Genomic DNA, 23592 nt, shown 5'->3' with positions numbered 1-23592 from the left:
GCACCTGCGGAGAGCAGACAAATGGAAACAACTAGCTAAACCCAAACAATGCCTTCTGCTGGAAGAAGAGCTTTCCCAAAACAAAACAGGACATTTCATCTTAGTAGACTCGATACTTTCACTTTGAGTGAAAAAAAGAGGAAAATTAGGAATCGAACTATTGAGCTAAACAAAAAAAAATCACACAACCTATTTTCTCTTTTCTTTATAAAAAACAATGAAAACTTCCCAACGATCCTCTCCTTTCCATTGCTAACAAACTCATTTTTTCAGGTCAGGGTCCCCCTTGTTCACATAATCCCTAGGTAATAATTTGGGAGGCTTTTAGAGGTTTCTTTGCAATAAAAGGTACCATAAGGCCTTGACAGCGTTAATCAAATAAATATGTAAACCCTGGGAGTCATCAAGATTCAACTTCTATGAATTTATGTGTTCACTCTTGTGAACACAGTTTATAGCTTCCGGTTTAGTCTACCAAGCAACAGAAACCTACCTGTGTACCAAAGGTAGAATCCAATGATGTTCCGTGACACACAGGTTATTGTTGCCACCAGACACTCAGGCAAAATTACAAAGCCTTAGTGCTTTTTCCTTTGGCCCTTCTCAGTCACCTCCTTGCCTATGGCTACACACTGAGTTCCAAAGGTAATTGACAATTTCAAAACACAACCTTTTCTCCTAGGCAAATAATCCTTACACTAACTTAAAGTATTTTACTACACTTAAAATTTTTATTTTAAAATTAGATACTAAACAAAGGAATACGTAAAGGTGGAAAAGACAAAATACATTGCCAAACTTTTTGTCCAAGAACTTGCTAGTTTTAAGTTCATTAGTTTTTTAATTTATTTTTATTGTCTTTAATGGATCAAAATCTTAACAGGTCATTTGTTATGTATTTTGTATTGTATGTTCCATCTTCCCTCTAGATCCCAGAAGACTATTAGGTCTACTTAACTACCAGTTCCTTGTAGTTACAGAAAAAAAAGATTGTTTTTTTGTTGGAGGGAAGGGGGAAAAGGGCAATGATATTTTACTCTCATTTTGTGATGGGGAGAACGTAAATTGGATAATTTCACACTTTATTCCCACTTGTTTAAATCTAGAGGTAAATTAAAGAGTATTCCTTAGGAACTCATTTCCTTCCCTCTCTAGGAGGGGGGCAGTAGAACTATAATTGTTTTAGTAAGTGGTTGTGTGTTGAAATTCAGTATCTACATTAGCATGGGCTAATCTCTAGAAAATGATTTTCTCCCTAATTCAGCATTTGTCTTTATAAACATCCGGGGACACTTAAAAATATGGCCCCTTTTCTCCATACAAAGAAAATTCCACAAGCACAATCACTGGTCTTGAACCTTTTAATAAATTCTTGAAATAATAGTAAAAAAAAAAATGCAAAAAAAGAAAACAACAACAACAAAACACCACACTGTTGAAACTTCTGTATCAATGTGAATCTTCCTAAATGTTTAAATTCAGAATAGTGCAAATTTTGTTCATAAATTTTTGCAAACTCAGATCACTTTGGTTTGTTTACTTGCTACAAGTATTGGCAAAAACTGAACTTCAGATTCACATTTTGGCTGTATTAAATCTAGTAGGTACAGAATAATTTCCAGTTTAACTGAGAAAAATAAACACTTACTGCTTATGCATGATCAAGTATAAATTTATATATTCAATTACTGCATGTTGCTAATTACTTCTGGTTTTGAAAGGAATATCTATTTTGAAAACAAAACGTTTTCACATCATTATTCAATTTTGGAATATTTATAAGGGATCCTTTACAAGTTGAGAATCGCCCCACTTTTGCAACTTTCCTCTAAAGTAATCAGTTACAGCTTTCTAGAGTTTTGCACCAAGAGCATTTATATTTTCCTCAAAAGAGAAAAAAAAAAAAAGGAGGACCATCACATAAATATACACACAAAAACCACATTTTTAGGCTATTTAACCCAAGATTCCATTCTGTTGACTGGTGACATCGATTTAAAAGAACAGCCAATTAATCAGATGTGAAAATCATCTTAACAAGATTTAAAACAAACCATGACATTTACATTGCATAATACAAAAAAAATCAATTCTTGTAAGTAAAAATTACAACTATACCATAACCACAAAACTGGAGTTTCTCAAAGGATTAGGGTTCAAATGGAAGGCACAACAATATCTTTTCTAGTGAAAGAAATTATTGCTGAATTTTGCCTCCATGCAGTACTGAAACGCTGAACCCTTCCTTTCTTTTAACATCTCATATGAAAAAAAAAAAGAATAAATATTGAAGAGAATACAAGGCTCAGATTGGTTTTAATATACATTGCACTTTAAGTTTAAGACCCAATAGTTGCAAATTAGGTCTAATGTGGTCTATGCCATTAACTGAATACATTGTGCTCACCAATATAATTGATATTTAGAAACACCAAATGTTTAATGCAGTGACATATGCACTCTTCTTTTTACAAGGCAATCACAGATTGCAAATCCTATAGGGCTGTGAAAAAGTTGCAATCTCTATTCTATAGTAACATAGAAATACAGAAATAATTTCGGCTCATTTAGAATGAACAAATGGCAGAGATCTACAGTTACTCACTATTAGATGTCTACAGATCTCAGAAAGAATAAAATAAACAGAGGTGAAAATGTCAGCAACATACCACACTGTAGAACTGACACTTTTCATTGCCATTTGCTTCCAATAAGATTGTCTACATAAAACTTCACTGTTAGGATAAAAAGTATAGTTGATATACTGCTGATATACATGAGTGTACGGGTGTGTATGTGTGCTATTGCAGCATTAAGATGAGGGCACAATTCCTGAAGCATTAAGTTAATGCTACAACCTGACATGGATCACCTCTATTTATTATTATTTTTTTTTTGAAACACAACCCTATTTTTAATCTTCTGGATAAATATTATTCCTATTACAGCATACCTCACCTTTGTCAAGCACCATCAATTCTACCTTTTGGGCACAGATACAAAAGGAATAATTTGCAATTTAATTTTAGTTCAAGGCTTTGAAATATGGCAACTGTTGCAATAACTTAAAGGAAATCTAATACTTGAAGTTCCCCAACACAATTTAGTATTAAATCCTTTCAGGGCACAGCCAGGTACAAATGCTTATGTAGTAAATCGAGGTAAGATTTCAAGATCAGCAGTTATTTTTCCACTTGGCTACTCCAAAACAGATTATTATTCCACCATCTTTAACCCCACCCCAACCCACCCTTCTGGTCCTCCCCTAGGTCATTTGTGCAGTTGGCCCAATCTAAACAGATTCTTCAGGGTAAAAAAAACCTTCAATCAGAATCCAGTATCACAAGTTCTCTTCCCCACTTTTCTTCAATATTGGCATCTATGAGTCTGAAGACTTTAGTCACTATGTGGCTTTTCAGGAATACCCTACAAAGAGGAGAGACAGAGAAGATAATGAACATATAGTGTACTCCATTTTTTAACTTTGAAACACTGGTGATTTGAACCAGATGGGCTGCTGACTTTTTCAAAAGATATACATATAGATAAAATAGATGAACGATAAAATTGATGATCTAAAGTTAGCTATTAAAGTCTGATTATGCATATATTTATACAGGAGCAATATTCCCAGTCATCAAAGAATACACTACTGAACACAGTGTGGGTGGTATTCTTAAAAACTGAACACCACTTCCCTGTGTAAACATTTCAAGGAAATATATCGTCTGAATCAGTTTGTTCACTTGTAGTGAAGGGAGATTTTTGCTACTTTATGATGCGTGTCAGATCTATTCCTCTCACCAGGGGAATGAAGCAGTATTATGAAATAGGACTGGTTTTATTCAAACTATTTTATATATTTGTATTTAAGGAGAACAAAGGACTCAAAGTTATGATAACATTTCCTGGAGAACCAGATCTTCAACTGTATTAGGATGTTAGCAAGATCAAGAAACACTGGGATGCAACTGATAAATGGTCAAAGGATATGAACAGGCAGTTCTCAGATGAAGAAATTAAAGCCATCTATAGTCACATGAAAAAATGCTCTAAATCACTACTGATTAGAGAAATGCAAATCAAAACAACTCTGAGGTACCATATCAGACTTATCAGATTGGCCAACATGACAAAAAAGGAAAATGATAAATGTTGGAGATGTGGGAAAACTGGAACACTAAAGAATTGTTGGTGGAGTTGTGAAATGATCTAACCATTCTGGAGAGCAATTTGGAACTATGCCCAAAGGGCTATAAAAATGTGCATACCCTTTGACCCAGCAATAGCACTTCTAGGGCTGTATCCCAAAGAGATCATACAAATGGGAAAAGGACTCACATGTACAAAAATATTTATAGTAGCTCTTTTTGTGATGGCAAAGAATTGGAAATTGAGAGGATGCCCACCAACTGGGGAATGGCTGAACAAGTTGTGGTATATGAATGTAATGGAATACTATTGTGCTATAAGAAATGATGAACAGTTTGACTTCAGAAAAACCTGGAAAGACTTGCATGGACTGATGATGAATGAATTGAGCAGAACCAGGAAAACATTGTACATACTAACAGCCATGCTGTGCAAAGACTAACCTGGATAGACTTAGCCCTTCTCAGCAATGCAAAGATCTAAGATATCTCCAAAGGTCTAATGATGGAAAATGTTATCCACATCCAAATAAAGAACTATAGAGTTTGAATGCAGATTGAAGCATACTACTTGCTCTTTTTTTTCTTCTGTTTTGTTTTCTCTTTCTTGTGGTTCCTCCTATTGGTTCTAATTCTTCCTTACAACATCACTAATGTGAAAATATAGGTATAGCCTATATCAGATTGCATGCTGTCTTGGGGAGGGAGGAGAAAAATTTAAAACTCAAAAGCTTATGGAAGTGATTGTTGATATAAAAAAATAAGACTTACACGAGCTGATGCAAAGTGAAATGTATTGTGCACAAAGTAACAGCAATATAGTAAGATGATTAGCTGTGAATGTCTTAGCTATTCTCAGAAATACTGTGATCCAAGACAACTCTGAAGGACTTATGACAAAAAATGCTATCCATCCCCAGAGAAAGAACTAATGGTGTCTGAATACAGACTAACACATACTTTTTTTAGTTTTTTTTCCTGAGGTTCTTTTTTTTTTCATCTATATTTTCTTTTACAACATGACTAATACATAAAAAAAAAAAAAACATTGGGATGGTCATCCAAGAGCTTTTGCCTGTTGATGACTGTGTTTTAGAAACACACAGATAAGATACTCTAGTGACAACCACATAAGGTACAACACTGCACTATAAATTGATAAGCCTGAGGATCATACAGAAATCTACACTAAGGGAATCCTATAGGAAGAGAAAAAAGATTCATCATCAACTTAGAACTATAAGTAGTCAATAAATTCAAGTAACCTTACATCAATGTAAAAAGGATTGTGTGTGTTTTGTGGGAATCACATGAATATGGCAACTTAAAAGTCTTCAGAAAAGTAGTAATGTTCAAAAAGTATAAAACAGGCCTCACAATTGCCTTCTTAAAGTTTCATCAGCATCACCTCAAGACTACACATTAACTGGAATGAGATATCATATTACACAGTCCACTAGATGAGAACCGATGATTTGTGGCCATCCCACATGCCTGGAATCCACTTCTCTTTCCTTCTTCCTTAAGCGTCCCTCTCTTCTTTGAGGATAAAATCATTCTTGATCTCCACCCCCCGCTCCAACTGCTAATGCCCTCCCTTCCAAATTACCTTGTACTTAACTGCTATGTGTAGATCTGAATGTATTAATTTTATATTTATGATGCTGTACCTATTTTCATTATGTACTTGATGTCTCTCTCATTAGAACATTAGTTCCTTGTGAACAGAGATGTTTCATTCCTTGTACTTGCATCCCTAGCACAGTGCCTGGCATATAGTGGATACTAAATAGATTCTTGTTGATTAATTAATGCAGTTCTTTTTTGGCAGGATGGGTTCAAAGAAGGAATGACAAGAAGACATCTTAACAGGTCCTGTTAGAAATTCTATATAGGCTACTGAAACACAATTTTAGATAACATAGTATCACTGTAGAATGGCAGACCAATAAGAGACAAACAAAATTAGCCACAAGCAATCGGAGATGAGGGGACTACAGTCATTTATGGTTTTGAACCATAAGTCAGAACAGGCTCTACAGAAAATGGCTATATCCTTAAAAAAAAGATATCTTCACGTATCCAATGTGGAAAAGACTTCTGGTTACAGTATCAATCCTTTCTGTCAAAGCCACAAATATAAAACCTTAAACTTTATCTGTGAAAACAAAGAACAGTGGTATGGGGGTGAAGCAGGAAAAAAAAACAAAACATATTGGAAAACCAGCTGGACCCATACTGTAATTGAAACCAGGTTCTAGCTACTAGATATTCATCTCCATTACTATCCCCTATACCGCCTATAAGGATTAACAGGGGGAGAAAAACCACAAGGGAGAGGAATCAGGAATTTCAGAACTTTAAAAAACCAAGAAAAAGAGGGAGGTTGAACCCACTGGAGAAAATCACTAATATGAAATCCGCCTTGTCTTGGGTTCCTCTAGGTTTTTTTTTTCCAATTAAATCTCTGTGAACTAGGTGAGTTACTAATACTTCTTAAATCTCTTTTTTCCTTATCTTTCTTACTACTGTCCAGTCCATTCTAAAAGTCCTATTTTAAAAGGTATCTTAAGAGTTAATTTTTAGGTATTTCTATTATATCAAATTAGAACTGTTTTACCTAATGACACATAAGAAATTGAATTAGAGAATAAACAGAAAGATACCTTGGGACAAAGAACACGTGATCTTTGTAAACAATTCACACAGTCAGCCTAAGTTAATGGAAATCAAATATATTCCATTCGCTATTACTAATTCCAATATGAATGAATCACATGAAATGACCCTACACATTTTAAGGAAAGGGGGTAAAATTCTGTATTTTGTTTTTAATACAAGTAGAATAACCAACTTTTATTCTTCACAATTAAATAAAAAAGCTATAAAGAGTTCAGTGAATTTTCCTGATGTTTTTCCCCCCTCCAAAGACAAACTGTAGGCAATGACTTTAGTGATCTAATTAAAGTACTTTCTGCATATGATATGAAAATATACTTAAAATGATTAATTTTAAGATATTCTAATTGTATCCCCTCTGCTTACGTTTGTTCAAGGAAAAATACTCTCAAAATATGTAATGTACCCTCAAAATTATTAGCAATAGCTCATATCAATCATAAAGATTAGAAGCCTTTAGGACTTCATTGAGACAGACTATATTTGGGGGAAAAATTTTATTTAGCTTATTGTCCTAAAAGACACATATATAAATAACTACTGGAATGGGTTTTTGCTCTAGACAACCGTGGCTGGATCTCACATTAGGTCTGTAGCAGCAGGACAAGGAACCCTACCTAGTTCAAGTCTAAAGCACCTAAGCCACTTAAGGTCCCAGTCAAACACACAAGGACTTAGCTCTGAGGCTATAATTGCCTGGACTTCTCTTCTGCAGTTATGGTTTACCCAACCTCTCATTTGTCAATAATTTTCCTGAAGCCCTAGGAGTTTTTCCTGCTTAGAACAAAAACATTATGATAAAAAAGTTATATGGTATATTTTTGCACTTTAGAAATATACCCACTGAAATACATGTGCATATATATACATATATATATCAGTTTATTATGCAAACCTTATAGATTTTTTAGCCTTTGAATACCTGAAAACAAAAAGCAATTATTAATTTTACACACTTCCAATTCTGTCCTCTTACAAATAATATATAATTTGGGGTGCATTAATGCACTGTTGGTATTGTGAATTGATCCAACCATTCTGGAGAAATACGCCCAAAGGGCTATAAAACTGTGCATAGCCTTTGACCTCCAGCAATACCACTACTAGAGATGTATCCTATATAGATCAAAGAAAAAGGAAGAGATCCTACATGTTCAAAAATATTTATAGGAGCTCTTTTTGTGGCACCAAAGAATTGGATATTGAAGGGATGTCCATCAATTAGGGAATGGCTGAATAATTTATGGCATATGAATGTAATGGAACACTACTGTACTATAAGAAATGATGAGTAGGATAGTTTCAATAAAACCTGAGATTTATATGAATTGATGCAAAATGAAGTGAGCAGAGCCAAGAGATCATTGTACATAGTAACAGCAACATTGTATGATGATCAATTGTGAATGATGTAGCTATTCTAGCAACACAATGATACAAGACAATTCTGAAGGACTTAGGATGAAAAATAAAATCTATCTCTAAAGAAAGAACTGATGGAGTCTGAATGCAGATCTAAGCATACTTTTTAAAACTTTCTTTTTCTTGTTTTTGGTCTGTGTTCTCTTTTGCAACATGGTTGATACATGTATAACTTCATCACAGCACACGTATAACCTATATCAAAGTGCATGCCTTCTCAATGAGGGGGAAGGGGAGAGGAGGAGGAAGAAATTTGGAATTCAAAAATTATAAAAAACAAATGCTTAAATTTGTTTTTATATATAATTGAGAAAAAAATCAAATAAAAACATTATTTAAACAAAAAAAATATCATTTTAGCTACATGTATTATAATCACCTGATAAAACAGCCTGAGGTCTAGGAAATAGTGCTCCTGTTAACCTTAAGGAAAATGGTGTGAAGGGGCACTGTCATTACTTTAGTTAAACATTAGGCCAATGCTCCAACACCTAATGTCTACCATACAAAGTCACGAAAGATAATTTAGGAAAAAGCTGAAATTAGATATAATCCAAGAAAGGATTATCTATGAGTATACATGGTTACTGAGTAGTAATCTGACAATCACCTTCATTCTTTGTTTTGTCTTAAGGACGCTAAAAGTACCATAACGTCCTCTTAACAAAAACCATATTTTTTGGGTATCTATTATATGCCAGATACCAAAAGTCCTTGACCTTAACGTGATTAGAATCTGGCTAGGGAAGGGGCAGCTAGGTGGCACAGTGGATAGAACACGTGCCCTGGTGTTAGGAAGACCTGAGTTCAAATCTGGCCTCAGACACTTGACACTTACTAGCTGTCTGACTATGGAAAGGTCACTTAACACTGACTGGCTTGCAAAAAAAAAAAAACCAAGAAAAAGAAAGAAAAAAAAATGAATCTAGTTGGGGAGATAAGACACATAGTTATGGGTATGGCAGAAGATAGGTTCACTTAAGACTTGTGTTTCAAGTGGGATAACAAGTGAAAATATAGAAAATTCACCTTTACCTATTTCTAACATTCATATTCTGCACTCAAATTATATTTGTTGATTATCTTCTGCACGTAGTCTTGCCCTCAACTACCTCTAATATAGCCCACATTAGTCTTCCTTTTCAGACAGTATATTCTCCACTTCTCTTTGGTCCTAATTAAGACTCACTCTATGAAGTCTTTTCAAACAAGCTCTCATCACTGCCCTTCTAGTCACAAGCCACCTAAGACTCACAAACAAAATTACTAACCTTCCATAAAAAGCTATGATAAATATTACATTTCTGAAAATATAATTTACAAATCTGACACAGGATGCCAACTTCAACATAACGAATTACTTAAAGCCAATTTGTTTGCGGTGAATTTTCCTCCGACTACTTCTGGATGGCCTAACATTAGTATACAAAATACCTCCTCTTTAAAACTGTTAACAGAAAGCTTTCAATATGTTGCATCCTACAATAAACCCATCTTCAAGTTCCTTATTTACCATGAAGACTTATCAATGCCCTGAATCTCTCTCTAAAACATTTTCTTTTATGGAAAGTTAACAGGTAAATATGAATAGGCAATATAAATCTTAAAGTCTGACTTCTGAATTTTTCATGAAAGGAAACTATTTCAAAACGAAAACTGACAGCAATAGCAACACTATGTGATGATCAACTTTGAAAGATTTAGTTGTTCTCAGCAATACAACGATCCAAGACAATTCCAAAAGACTCGTGATAGAAAATGATAACCACAACCAGAGAAAGAACTATGAAGTCTGAATGCAGATTTAAACATAATATTTTCCCTTTGTTTTTTCTTTCTCATGGTTTTTCCCTTTTGATTCTTCTTTCACAACATGACTAATGTGGAAATATGTTTAACATGATTATACATGTATTACGTATGTAAGATTGCTGTCTTGGGGAGGAGAAAAATTTAGAATTCAAAACTTTACAAAAATGAATGTTGAAAACTATCTTTACATGTAATTGGAAAAAAAAGTAGTACATAATTGCAAGTAATTTTTACGAGGTATTTTAAAAATTAACCATGCACCTGCATGTTAAGATCTTAATACACCTGATCTTGCAAATTGAGTTTAAAGGATCAATTATTTGAATTAATAAAGGCTACCCAAATCTAGAAAAAATCTGGCTTAGCCTCTGAGAACCCCAGATAACTTCCTGGGATAGGTCTTTAAAAAGGAGTGAAGCTACCATTTAAAAACATGTAATTATTCTTTCACTAAAAAGAAATGCACTGATAGCTCACAGTGGTGTGGAGGTGGGTCCTTGAAGCTTTGTCAACAGAGTGTGATCTCTAGTAGATGTTACCAAGTTTGAAAGGCTACCAGTGATGGACAGTCTGTCTCTTGTACTAGGGCCAGCCTACCTATGTTCATAGAAGATCACCACTAGACTGGCTGCCTTCGTAAAAAGGCACTGTGCCTTTTTTGGCCACAGCAGCTTAAAAAGACAATGTACTGACATAGTGATCTGGGTTGGTGTGAGGAACACCTTCACTGAAGAAATCACAGATGCTTCAAACAGTATAGTACTGGGGCAGCTAGGTGGCTCAGTGGATAAATCACTGGCCCTGGTGTCAGGAGGACCTGAGTTCAACTCCAGCCTCAGACACTTGACACTTACTAGCTGTGTGACCCTGGGCAAGTTACTTAACCCCACTGCCTAGCAAAAAACCAAACAAACAAAAAAATCAAACAGTACAGTATTATAGTTTCCAAATACTATTCATTTTAAGCTACTGAAAATACTGCTACCATTAATGTTGAAGTTCCTGTCTCTCTTCACTTCTCTGAAATTGATACAGGCCCAGAACATGCTTATTTTGCAATATATACTATATGCTAAGACTAAATCTGGATATATCACAAAAATCCCACTGTAATTCTATTCAGCTGTTAACAAACATATATCATTGTTCCTATCCAACTGTTCCCAGTAACAATGTTTTTCCTAATATCAGTATTTCATAAACCCTAGTAACAATTGTGCAATGATACACCTCGGTTAATAAAGAGGGTCTCTTTCAAGGTCATACTTTTTTTTTTTGTCAGAAGCTTCATTAGCAAAGGCAGAAATATAGGAGGATTTGAGAGGCATTTAAAGATTTCTATACATTACACATCTGTTCTATTTTGAAGCTTGATACTTTCTTATTCTCTTTTAGAACTGGTGGCTGTAGCCCCTGGACCCTTATCCTCTTCTCTCAAAACAGTTCTCCTTCCCTTACATATATAATAAGTCTGTGTGAGCTTGAGAGCCCAGCTCAGTCCTAAGGGAAGGCCAGGTCCTGGCAAGAAGAGGTCTGAACATAAAGAGAGCATCACTTCTCCAGCATTGAGCAGACCAGAACTTCCCTCAAATCTCTTCAGGTACAGGCTTAAACTATTCAAACGAGCTTTGTTCCTCAAAGCTTTGTTAATGAAGGTATTCCAGTAAGAGACACCTCAAGTTCCTGTAATAACTTAACCCAAGGCTTTTGGATTGAAGATATGGATATGAAGTCTTCTCACTAAGCTATGCTACCTCTCCACTAATACTGTGGAATACTCCACAAGGTCAAATTCTGATGACTGTTTTTCAGTATTTCTTGTTAGGTTGGATATAAACAACCTTGACATTAAGTAGTCAGGAAATGAATTTTACTAGAGTGGGTAAAGAGAAGTGAAAATATTATAATTATCTATTATATTTACTGCCAGCTATTAAATTAGTTGAGAATTTTCCAACTAATTTCTAATCCAAATTATACAGTCATTGTTACTTTGACCATAATTTTACCATCATGATTTTCTTACTCTGTTCAGTTTATTAAGATCCTTTATAATGCCTCTTTTATATTTTGTATTTCCATTGCCAACCCCATTAACCCATCATCATGCAATGGAGAGTGCTGCATAATCAAAAAATCTGGGTTTGAATCCTACGTCTGTTCTTGACCTATGTGACCTTAGGCAAGTCACATCCCCTCGGGGCCTCAGTTCCCTCATATCTGAAAAGGGGAGCTTGGACTAGATGACCTCTAAGGTGCCTTCTAGCTCTTTGTCTGTGATTCTGTGTATATTACAAGTATCCTAACTGTTGTCTTTCCCAGGTTACTTACACGAATACCTCAAGGACTGGTGATTTCACTGTGAGTATTCTTTCTATCCCACTTCCAACAAATCATTACAGATTTTAACCCTCCAGAACCTTAATAGATTGCTTTTATAAGTTGCTGGCTCAAAAATCAGCTAGTGTCCAAACTCTGGGTGATGAGTTTCACTGAACTTAACTAGGATGTTTCTTAGATAATATAAATACAGCCCATTGATAGATCAAGACTCAATATCATTTCATCTTGGTATAATCTGCCAAAGCTTGTGCTCTGTTAGCGCAAATAGCTTTCAAGAACCCAGAATCACTTACATGCCTGAGTCACTGGAGTAGGACTTTAGCTGAGGTCACCAAATTAGTGTTCTTAAAATACTCTTTTGTTTGTTATCTTCCCACTCAAAACCCTTCAGTGGCTTCCTGTTATTACGTATACAAGATAACTAGTCTAGTATTCAAAACTCCCTAAGTCTCTGCCTCTGCAACCTCCTACTCTACCAACTAATCTAAATAAATCTTGCCTTCCAACCAAATGAATCTATTCTTTAATCCCCAAGCACACTATGAGTCATCTTGCTTCCATGGCTCCCCCTGTCTTGGGTGTCCCTCCCTATTTCCTCTTCTCTATTTAATTCCTAGCACTGCCTCTCTCAACCACCTTACCTCTGGATGACCAGTTCAGCTTTTAGGGAACTTCCTGTCAGTAATAATCATCTCTTATTTAACAATGTCCTTTCTCCCTCCTTCTTTGATGTTTGCATTACAAAGAATAAGAAGTTCTATAAGGTGCTCTTGACCTACAAAGACAGTGTTGGCTAAGTGTTCAATACATATATATGTATATAGATGATGAATCACACTGGTGTAATCAAAATATTTATATTCCCTATAATCTGCTAAGAGGCATCTGAGTATGTTTAATTATGTCACACTATCAGTAAATTCTCAACCAAAAAAAAGAATCAATTTTAATCAATTGAATGCCACGTAGCAGTTTAAGAAAAATATGAGAATATGTGAAATCAAAGTACAAGAGGGTATCAAAACTCTAGAAAGGTTGGCAATCATTGATCTAATATTACAATTTGCTGATAAAAACTATTAAATGTTACAATATGTTAACAAACCCAAGCTGCTTGGTTATTATTCCGCAGTGCTTGTATTTTTAATATTTGACTATCTTATAAAGTGCATAAAATTTGAGAATTAATTTCTATTTAATCTCCAATTCTAGTTGCAGATTCTAACTATTCTAAATTCTTTAAGTTTTCTGATTAAAAAACAAAAAATTCCTACAAGTCAAAGGAATGCGTCCTGAGGATCTTAGAATGCTAGAACATACAATTATTTAATGACACAGATGCTTATCTTTAATCTCAAAGACTGATTTAGAAACTGTTGATTCTAACTTTATATATGACATCATTAAATGTTGGGAAAACTCATTATGCTCTCCTACACTAACCTAATAACCTAATAACTTCATGAATTGTTGCTAGAGAATGCTTTAAAAATATATCTATAAACACACAGATATACATATGTGCATGTATCTATCTATATATATATATCTATATGCCTATAGATATACATATATATATCCATCACTCAAATTCCAAGTCTCATTAAACTTTTTAATCAACATGTCAGCAGAAGGCTGTGATAATACATCTAATGAACAGTGAGTAATAGGTAAGAACAGTAAAAAATCTTTTCTTGTGGCTACTGAAAATAAATGGCAAAGGCAGCTAGGTGGCACAGTGGATAGAGCACCGGCCCTAGAGTCAGGAGGACCTGAATTCAAATCCAGCCTCAGACACATAATACTTACTAGCTGTGTGACTCTGGGTAAGTCACTTAACCCCAATTGCTTTTCGCCCTTCCTCCCCACCCCCCAAAAAAAAGAAAAGAAAAGAAATGTCAATTCAATTAGAATTTCTGTCTGGTTGAAATAAAAAAAGCTTACAGACTACAGAATTTTATTTATCATACCATAGCCAGTTGTCGTCCTATGTTTCCTACTGTCACGCCTCCTGAGAAAAAAATACATGGTAGCCAAGAACGGATATAAAGAAAATCAGGAGATGTATACCTAGAGCAAAAAAAAAAAAAAAAGAAAAAACAATTCAATTCAATATGTAGGATGACTTTTAAAAAAAATAAAGTATCACTGGAGACCAAACTTGATTCATTGGAGCCAAGCATAAGGTTTTCATGACTGAACCATCACCTCATGAAAAACATGTTTCACTGCCCAAATATACATCTGAATAGCAATATATTATATATATGACAAACTCAGAAACAAGGCAGAATATCTTTGTAGAATTTCATGTCACATGTATGAGTTAAATGAGATTAGGAAAAACTCTGTTTAAGCACATATAGCATATGAAAATAAAAAACAAGTTTCATTACTTTAAAACACAAGCACCTTTAAAAAGTCAAGTTTTAAAACAACATACTCACTGATAAACACCATTGTATACGAGAAACTGAGTGATCAGAGTTGCTAGAAATGCTATTGTAATTCCAAGCCCAAGGCCGCTTCTTGAACGATCAAAAGTCCACCAAAGGCCCAAAGACAGAGCTGCTAAAGTCAATGACAGCTGAACATTATTGGCAAAATCCAGTTTCTGATTAGATGGAAGTTAAGGAAAACTTTAATACCTATTTAACATTTAAGAGCAACTTTTTGGCAAACTACCTATATTACATAGGCTTATGACCACAGATTTTAAAGCTGAAAGAGAAACACTTTGTCCAACTCCTTTTTCAGATAAGACCATCTTTCCACTTATTCAAATCCTGGGAGTCAAACCTAGGTCCTCTCTGCTCCATATCTAGTATTGAACTTTATCTGGGGTGAGGGGGAGGGAGAAGAATAACTATTTAGGATTCAATGTGAAATTTTTCACCAACTAGAAAAAAGTTTGTTGATTTAATAGACCTGAAAGGCCTTGTTGGACACAGGGCTATAATGAATATCAAAATTTTGTTTTTTCAAAGTTCTTTTCCTGATAAATGTGTGTTCATACATAATTCTGCTACAATGCAATAAGCCTTAAAATCAAATCATATGAAATGCTGTTTTACTTCTTTTCTACACTAGTATCGTTAGAAATAACTATCCTAAGAACAGATCTAAATGAGTATTTTATGACACCTAGCAGGTATACACAGTTCATAATAGCATCAAGGAAATCCGTAAGGATAGCCACTGTACACAGTTTAAGATAGTACTACTAATAGGGACAAAACATGCACTTTATTTATGAGACTCGTAAGATATAGAAAACAACTTTTCCTTGTAAGCAACACTCTCATCACTGAAATGAGAGTGAGAGTTGTGATGGTACCTTTAAGCTGAAAATTTCTGGAATTAACAATGTAGTTATTAATTTGCCGTGAAAAATCAATATTCTGGCTTGGTTGTCCATAGGCAGGACCAAGCAGCAGCCAGAGTAGAGTGAGAATCTTCTGCCAGCCTACTGCATTTACTATGGCCACTTATTATTACACTTACTTGGGTAGCTAGGTGGTGCAGTGAATAGAGTGCTAGGCTTGAGTCAGAAAGACCCAAGTTCAAATTCAGAATCAGACATGTTCTCCATTATATCACGTTGCCTTCCCAGTCTGAAAGTGCATCTAAGAAAGATTTCTTAATGGATCTATTAAATTCAACTACATACTACATCTACAATGTGGACTTTAAATCACTCTAGACAAATAAATGCACTTGTGTCAATGTGGGCAAGTCACCTAACCTGTTTGCCTCAGTTTCTTCATTTGTAAAATGGGGATAAAAATAGCACCTATGTATCCCAGGGTTGTTATGAGAATCAACTAAGATAACAATTGCAAAGTGCTTAACATAACATAGTGCCTGTCACACAGTGAATGCTATATAAATATTAGTTATTATTATAAATCACTATTATTACTATTGCTACCTACTACTACTTGTTGGCATAAAAACAAGTCTACCTTCAGTTCTCATTACTCCTCAGAAGTAATCATGAAATAAAATTGTCAGAGCTGGGGAAATTTGAGAACATTTAGTCAAGGGATGGGGTCTTCAAGTGTGGCCCTTTGACTGAATCCAAACTTCACAGAACAAATCCCCTTAATAAAAGGATTTGTTCTGTAAAACTTGAGGTCACACTTGTTCCCCACCCCTGATCAAGTCATAGGATTCTAGATTTACATTGTTAAAAAGGACTTTAGAGCTCACATAGTCCAACTGTCTCATTTTATAGATGAAGAAACTGAGGCCCAGGAAGATTAAGTGATTTGCCTGAGATCACATAAAAAGTTAATCTCTGAGGGTCAGCTAGGCGGCGAAGAGGATAAAGTACTAACCTAGGTGTTAGGAAGACCTGAGTTCAAATCCAGCCTCAGACACATAACACTTACTAGCTATGTGACTCTAGGCAAGTCACTTAAGCCCATTTGCCTCACCAAAAAAAAAAAGTCAGTATCACAGCAAAGACTAGAACTTTTGTCTCTAGACTCAACCAATGTTCTTTGCACTTCCAAATTTGGAAGTACACCAAAGAAAGATTTCTTCATGGATCCATTAAATTCAACTATATACTGCATCTACAATGTGGATTTAAAATGACTCTAGAGAAATAAAAAAATACTGCAACATAGAAAAGAAAATCCCAAACACTTTATTCTTTCAAAATCTACCAAAGAATCTAATAACTGACACCCCCAAATTTAAAAAATTTTATTCCAACTCTAGATAAACTAAGCAACACATTTCAAAATATTCTAAATATATTAAACCAATGGTGGCAAACTTAAATAGAAATGGATACCTGAGCATTGCGTACTGACTCAGAAAATCACAAATTAACATTAACTATGTTATGTGATATTTTTATTTAACATCTCCCAATTACATTTTAGTTTGGTTCCTCAGAACTCTGGAGTTTTGTGGGTTGCTCTTGGTAAGTCTGACATGGCTGTATTAAACTAATGTGTAAACTTTAGAATCACTCAAACTAGTTTGGCCAGTTTTGGAAATCAAAATACACTGACAGAATCCAAAAATGCTGATCTGGGATCAGGGAAGATTTTCCTTCAAAGTAAGTCAAGTTTTAACACCAATAAACTGTCATGTTAAGTATTTTTTGCACATAATTTCACATTTGAGAGATTGTAAGAAACCAATGATAGTATCAAATTTTTCTTACATAACCTGAAACCATATTTAGGAGACCCTGGATTAGATGATCTCTAGGGTTCCTTTCCAGTGCTAATATTCATGTGGTAGCTTGGGTCCACTGATCTGTATGAACAGCTCAAAAAAAAGTAGCTCTGGAGGAAAAAATACCTCTCAAAATTACCCCACATATACAGAACATTTCAAGGATACAGCACTTGCATGGTTAATACCAACAAAAACTGCTATGCAGCGCATTACACTGGCCCACTCTCTCTTAAACTTGTGAGGTTCTCCAAGATGACTGTCAATACAGGGATAGAGCAAACCAACAACAGCTGTATGAGGAAAAAAGAGTGAAAAAAAACAGATTGTTAAAGAACAGTGTGCAATATTACCCAAACAATTCCCTTTTTAGAAGTATTTGATGTTACAACTTGCTTAGACTCTAAAATTCTAATAATCTAAGCTGAAGGAAAAAAATACAAGAGAACAGCTGTTTCTAAAGGGTTTTAAAAGACCATGACATTGTGAAAAAAATATCATCACCTGATTAATTTAAAAAGATGTCTCTCTTAACAGAGATGTGAATAGGAGGATCCAACTGAACTGTCACCTCTAAAAATTCTATGAACTATGACTACAAATGCAAATAGGTCAGAGAAGAGAGAGAAATCACCGCAGAGTAGCCATGGAAAACTTCATGGAAGGTGAGACTTATGGTTGGCCCTGAAGGATGGACAGGATTTGAGTAAGTCAATACCTGGTCACATTTATTAGTTGTATGAACTTGGGCAATCCCTTTTTCCTTCTGGGTCGCCAAGAGGGATTTGAATTCAAGGACCTGAAATTCCCTTTAGGGGTTAAATCCCATCAAGACATCCTATGAACATGAAGAGCTGGGACAAATGCATGAGAGGGGTAAGATGTATCAGATGTAGGGAGTGTGCTCCGAATAGAGGAAAAGATCTACGCTGGACCTTTTATTCAGGTTAAATATGTACTTTTATTCAGTTGTGTCCGACTCTTTGTGACCCCATTTGGGGTTTTCTCGGCAAAATTCTGGAATGGTTTGCCATTTCCTTCTTCAGCTTATTTTATAGATGAGAAAACTGAAGCAAAAAGGGTTAAGTGACTTGACCAGGGTCACAGACCTGGTAAGTATCTGAGGCCAGATTTGAACTCAGGAAGATGAATCTTCCTGACTCCAAGACCAGCATTCTATTTACTGCGCCACCTAGCTGCCCTAAATATGTACATTAGGCCAAAATTACGTGTATCCCTGAAAGTAAAACAGAAGTTTAGACTTGGTATGGTAAAGCAGTTAATTAATAATTAATATCATTCTTTAACAAGGAAATAGCAAATATTTGGTAGAAAAATGAAAATGTGTATCAATTACTCAATCAATTAATCAAGAAGATGGCATGCACGTAGGTATTTGGAAATACCAGGGTTAACTGAATGACATTACGCATTTGGCCTTAATTACAAAGACTCTAAATTGTCTCCAGCTTAACTGAATTCTATAATTTCACTCTAGAAAAGTGAAAATGCATTATAAAATATTTTTGCATCATGTTCTTGGTTCTAGATTTGTCTATGAGAAATTAACCATTGTCTCCCCTACCACCCCCCCCCCAAAAAAGCAGCAGAGGAATATGAATGAGGAATTATGTTTTGGATTCTCTGGGATGTTGTTACTACATTTGTTGAAGGGTAAGTCTCAGTTCTATTTTGGCTCTGGTTATTTGGCTTTAAGTATATCCTCCTCATATGTTCTATTTTCACATATCCACAATGCTGAAATTTCAAAACTAGGATAATTCTTAAAACATGAAAAACTCTCTTTATTTTTAAAAAAGAGCAATTTTAAACAGTCATACAATGTTTACTTGTGTTCACATAATCAGAAATTGGACTTTTCCCCCCTTAAAATATAGCTACAACATATGAAACTTAAATTATTCATTTTTATTTATTAAAGCACTCTATATATTTCTTAAGATTCATTGTATTTTATTTGCTCTCAGCAACACAACTCTCTTACGAGAATCTTTATTTTCTGTTGCATTAAAAATGATTCATCCCTGACACAAATGGCTTTGTGACTCCAGTCAAGTCACTTAACTTCTCAGGGTCCCCAAACAACTTTAATACACTGTTGCAAAGCCAATGCCATTCTGCACTGGTAGAGGTAGTTCCTCTCAATAGCTCCCTATGCCAAAGAAAAATTAAGTCACTTATAGGGCTGAAAACAAATCCTTAAAAATACAGATGCTAAATCAACCTAATCATAGAAACAAATGTTCTATTAAAAAATAAGTTTTTAAACTGTTTCACTTATTTATCTAAGCTCCATCTTTTTATTGTATCATTTGCTGTATCTTTGTTAAAGTGATTTTAAGTTTAGTGATTCTAATCAAATAATACAAAGGCATCCATGTATTTATTTTACAAAGTCATGATACAGTTCTAGGAAAAAGGCTTGGCTTTTGGCTGCAGTTGACTGGGCTATTTTGGCATAAGGAAATGCAGAAGTTCCTCCCCCAGCAACCTCCTTCCAAGCACATGTGACTGACTTGTTTTCAGTTCTCCAGCAGTGTAGCATGTTCATGCAGTGAACCAATAGCAATCAAGTACTGTGGCTCACCAGTTCTAATGAAGGCCAATCACAGGGCAGCTAGCTCCTGATGACACATGTCTGCTGCTGCACTAGAATCAAAGGTTGTCCTCAGGCTGCCTGAGGGAAGCAGGAAGAGGCCACATCATAAGTACCTGTACAAGTATCTTATCTTCTTACCTCATCTCCATCCTTAAGACTTCCTCAAACTTTGCCCCAGAAGCTCTTTAGACTAGCTCTTGAGGTTTGGAATTACAAAATGTATCTCAATCGTGAGGGACAGTTTTACTATGTGACACTGACATAAATTTTCCCCAAGTTATTCTTCTTTGGCAAAAGTTGATTAAGCTTGCCACCTTCATTCGTTACTTACCAGCTGCTGTTCCACAACATGGAGGAACCCACCAGGCAGAGGAAAAGATTGTGGCAATAACTTCTTCTGGGAAAAGCGTGACATTCCTCTGTATCTGAAGCAAGTTGAGGACCAGGGCTAGGAAGACACCGACTGCAAAAAGCACAACACTTCGCTGCACCAAATGATGGTGCCAACTGTTACTGGGGGCTCTACTGTTGTTGCTCTTGGTGTTGGTGTTTCTGTTCCTGTCGGTAGTTTCAGTGCTGATGGCACCCTGACCCACGAGTACCAGTGAAGGACTGGGGACTGAAGGATTTAGCATGTCTCCCACTTTCTCAGTCAGCCTAGCAGTGCCAGCACTCAGGTTGCTTTTATGCCTTCCTCTGGTAGTGCAAGAACAACTCCAGAAGTGTTCGTCTAATCTGGGCATCAGTCACCACCAAAGGTCTTGGAAGAATCTCCTAAAACAAAGTAGGGAAAAGCCAAACAGTGACATAAAGTCAGTTCCAAATGGGTAAAAATGATTCCAAGGCATCTGATGCCTTCTGGCCCTATGGATGAAGTCAAACTCAAGATGATATGCACTAGAACAGATAAAGTGGCTAGGGGACACAGCACTGGCTTTGATGATAAGGTTTTACCAAGCTCTGGCAATTGATTCATTGTAGAACCAATGACCTCACCTCTTCCTTAGTTTCCTCTAGCTGCAAAATGGACATACAAGGTTACAAAAAGATCTACACTCACAGAGCTGTTATGAAATCTAACGGGATCCCTAAGAGTGCCTTAGAGCAGGGACTGTATAAACATTTGCAGGAGGGAACATATGTAAACTGCTTAGAATTCTCCCTCCTAGAAAAGTACTGGCTGGAGAGCTCACTACCCCCTTCCCCAATGTTATTCTTTATAAACCAACTAAACTTCTTTTAATCTACTTGCCTATGGCGTGCTAGGGATAAAATCATAAAACCGGAGGCATTTTCAATGACACCACGTCCAGCAGCCGGCAAACTTTGGGGAAACATCATCAGTTGACCAAACACCTTTCAAAAGCCCACGAGCCCATCAGGTCTGTCACGCGTTAGGCGACGGACATCTCATTTTCCCAGTTGAAAAAAACAGTAGAGCTTGCTTCGCTCGATTCTGTACAGGGCAATTTCTTACTTTTTTTTTTTTTAACTCGATAAATGACAGATGCTTTTACTGGCCTCGAAAACCTTTCCCTACATCCCGCAAAGACTTTGGAGGCAGGTAGTCAACGAGCATTTCTTAAGCGCCTACTTGCTACCTGCAAGGTTGGGGTGATTAAAAAAAGCAACGCAAAAATCAGTCCCTGCCCTCGAGGAGCTCTCCATCGAACGACATGCAAACACCTGGGTCCGGACCTGACCGAGACCGCGGGCTGGGGAGGATGGGAGACAAAAGCGGCTGGAAGCCGAGGGGCGCGGGGCGGGAGGTGGGAAGGCCCCAGGACGCGGGCTCGGGGACGAGGCTCCAGGGATGGGGAGCGCCGAGGCGCCCACGACCCCCGAGGCAGCGGGGATGGCCCTCCCGCGGGGCCCGTCTTACCTGCTGGAGAGGCGCGGAGCCAGAGGCCTGCCCGGCGGAGAAGGAGGAGGAGGAGGAGGAGGAGGACGACCAAGGATGGAGGCTGGATGAGGAGCAGGATGAGGAAGAGGAGAAGCGCCGGCCTGCTCTCCAAACTTTCGCCTACAGCGTCGAGCCGGCGCTAAAAGGTTTATATCGACACGCGCGAAGCCCCCGAATCACGTTACCAAGTCCCAACCTACCCGAAACCAACTCGGGCCCCAGCCACGGCCCCTCCCTCCCCGCGCTGACCGGGCGAGGGGGAGGGACCACTCCGGCGGCGGCGGCGGCGGCGGCAACGGCGGCGGCGGCGGCAACGGCCACAGCCACGACTCCGGCCTCCCCCGGCTCGTCCGGCCCCGCCCCGCCCCGCCCCTCCCGGCTCCTGCTCCGCCCCCTCCTTCTCTCCCAGCCGCCCTCCTCCCTCGGCCTCGGCCGGAGTTTGAGGCCACGCCTCCTTCTCCCCGCCAGGTAAACATTCGGTCTGGTGAGGCCGCCCCAGCCAATGGGAGGCAGGCGGCCCATATGACGTAAGGCACACACCACCCGCCTTTCCAACTAACAGATACGAACGGCTGGGGCGGGAGCGCGAGCCGCGGGCCCAGTGCTAGTGGCGAGGGAGAGGGGAAGAGGGGGGCGCCGAGGAGGCGTGGGACCCCAGCGAAGGGAGGGCGTTGTAATCGAAGCTTGGGAGGAAGGTAGGAGGAAACAGCGAGAGCGTGCGCTTACGCACGCACGCGAGCCCAGGGCTGGAGCCCGCCGTGCTGGAGAGGAGCTACGGCGAGGGTACAGAACAGAACGTTAGGAAACAGAACATTGTGAGACCAAGCGCCGGTCTGACTCGAGACCCCCGCGGGGTGGGGTGGGGTGGGGCGGGGGAGCCGCGGAGCTGAACATCACGCGCTTCTTTGCCCCCGCCCCAGCTGCGCGCGCTCGCGGTGGGGTGCCCTTTTGGCACGCCTCACACCTGGGGGATGGAGAGGGCAACCTCCCCTTCCCCGCCGGGTCTTTGCCGGGGAAACGTGACTGATGTGTATCTAGATCCCCGCCCCCCCCCCCAAACCCCACAGCAGTAAAGGACCCAAAGAAGTGACCACGAGGTCGGGTGGATTATCTCTGGTCAAACGCGGCCTGGGTTCCTTCACCTGCAGCCCTCACGACCTTGAGCTCGGCGATGTTAGTAGCGCTGCCTTTGCTGGACGCCCTCACTAAAGGCATGCGTAAAGGCCTTCTCCCTTCCACTCGTCCACCTGCCACAGGCTCCTAGCAGAGCCCTGTGACTGTCCTGGCTGGCTGGGGCTCGGTCTCCTCAGCCCCACGATGTGTTTAGGTTGTAGGTGCTTGTGAGGGTTTTCCACATTGTAGTTACAAAGGCAGACTCTTGTAGCGGTGGATAGCATCAGACGAACTTGGAGCTACTCAAGGATCAAAGAATTACAGAATCTGAGATGGGAGTTTAAACAAAAACA

General features: G+C 37.8%; 1 protein-coding gene across 1 annotated transcript; it reads right to left on the bottom strand.

Moving 5' to 3' along the window:
- Positions 1 to 832: 832 nt before the first annotated feature.
- On the bottom strand, positions 833 to 22396 carry INSIG1 (insulin induced gene 1). The gene is made up of 6 exons (XM_027841045.1): positions 22106 to 22396; positions 20555 to 20997; positions 17772 to 17896; positions 14855 to 15021; positions 14378 to 14477; positions 833 to 3426 (listed from the first exon to the last, which is right to left on the bottom strand). Exons 2-6 carry the CDS (start codon positions 20964 to 20966, stop codon positions 3397 to 3399), a joined length of 834 nt encoding a protein of 277 aa, XP_027696846.1. The 5' UTR covers positions 20967 to 20997; positions 22106 to 22396; the 3' UTR covers positions 833 to 3396.
- Positions 22397 to 23592: the final 1196 nt, after the last annotated feature.

This window comes from Vombatus ursinus, unplaced genomic scaffold (genome assembly GCF_900497805.2).
Source record: "Vombatus ursinus unplaced genomic scaffold, bare-nosed wombat genome assembly UNPS02014852.1, whole genome shotgun sequence".
Classification (NCBI taxonomy): domain Eukaryota; kingdom Metazoa; phylum Chordata; class Mammalia; order Diprotodontia; family Vombatidae; genus Vombatus; species Vombatus ursinus.
The sequence above is the reverse complement of the archived record's forward strand: the minus strand, read 5'-3'. Positions and strand labels throughout refer to the sequence as shown.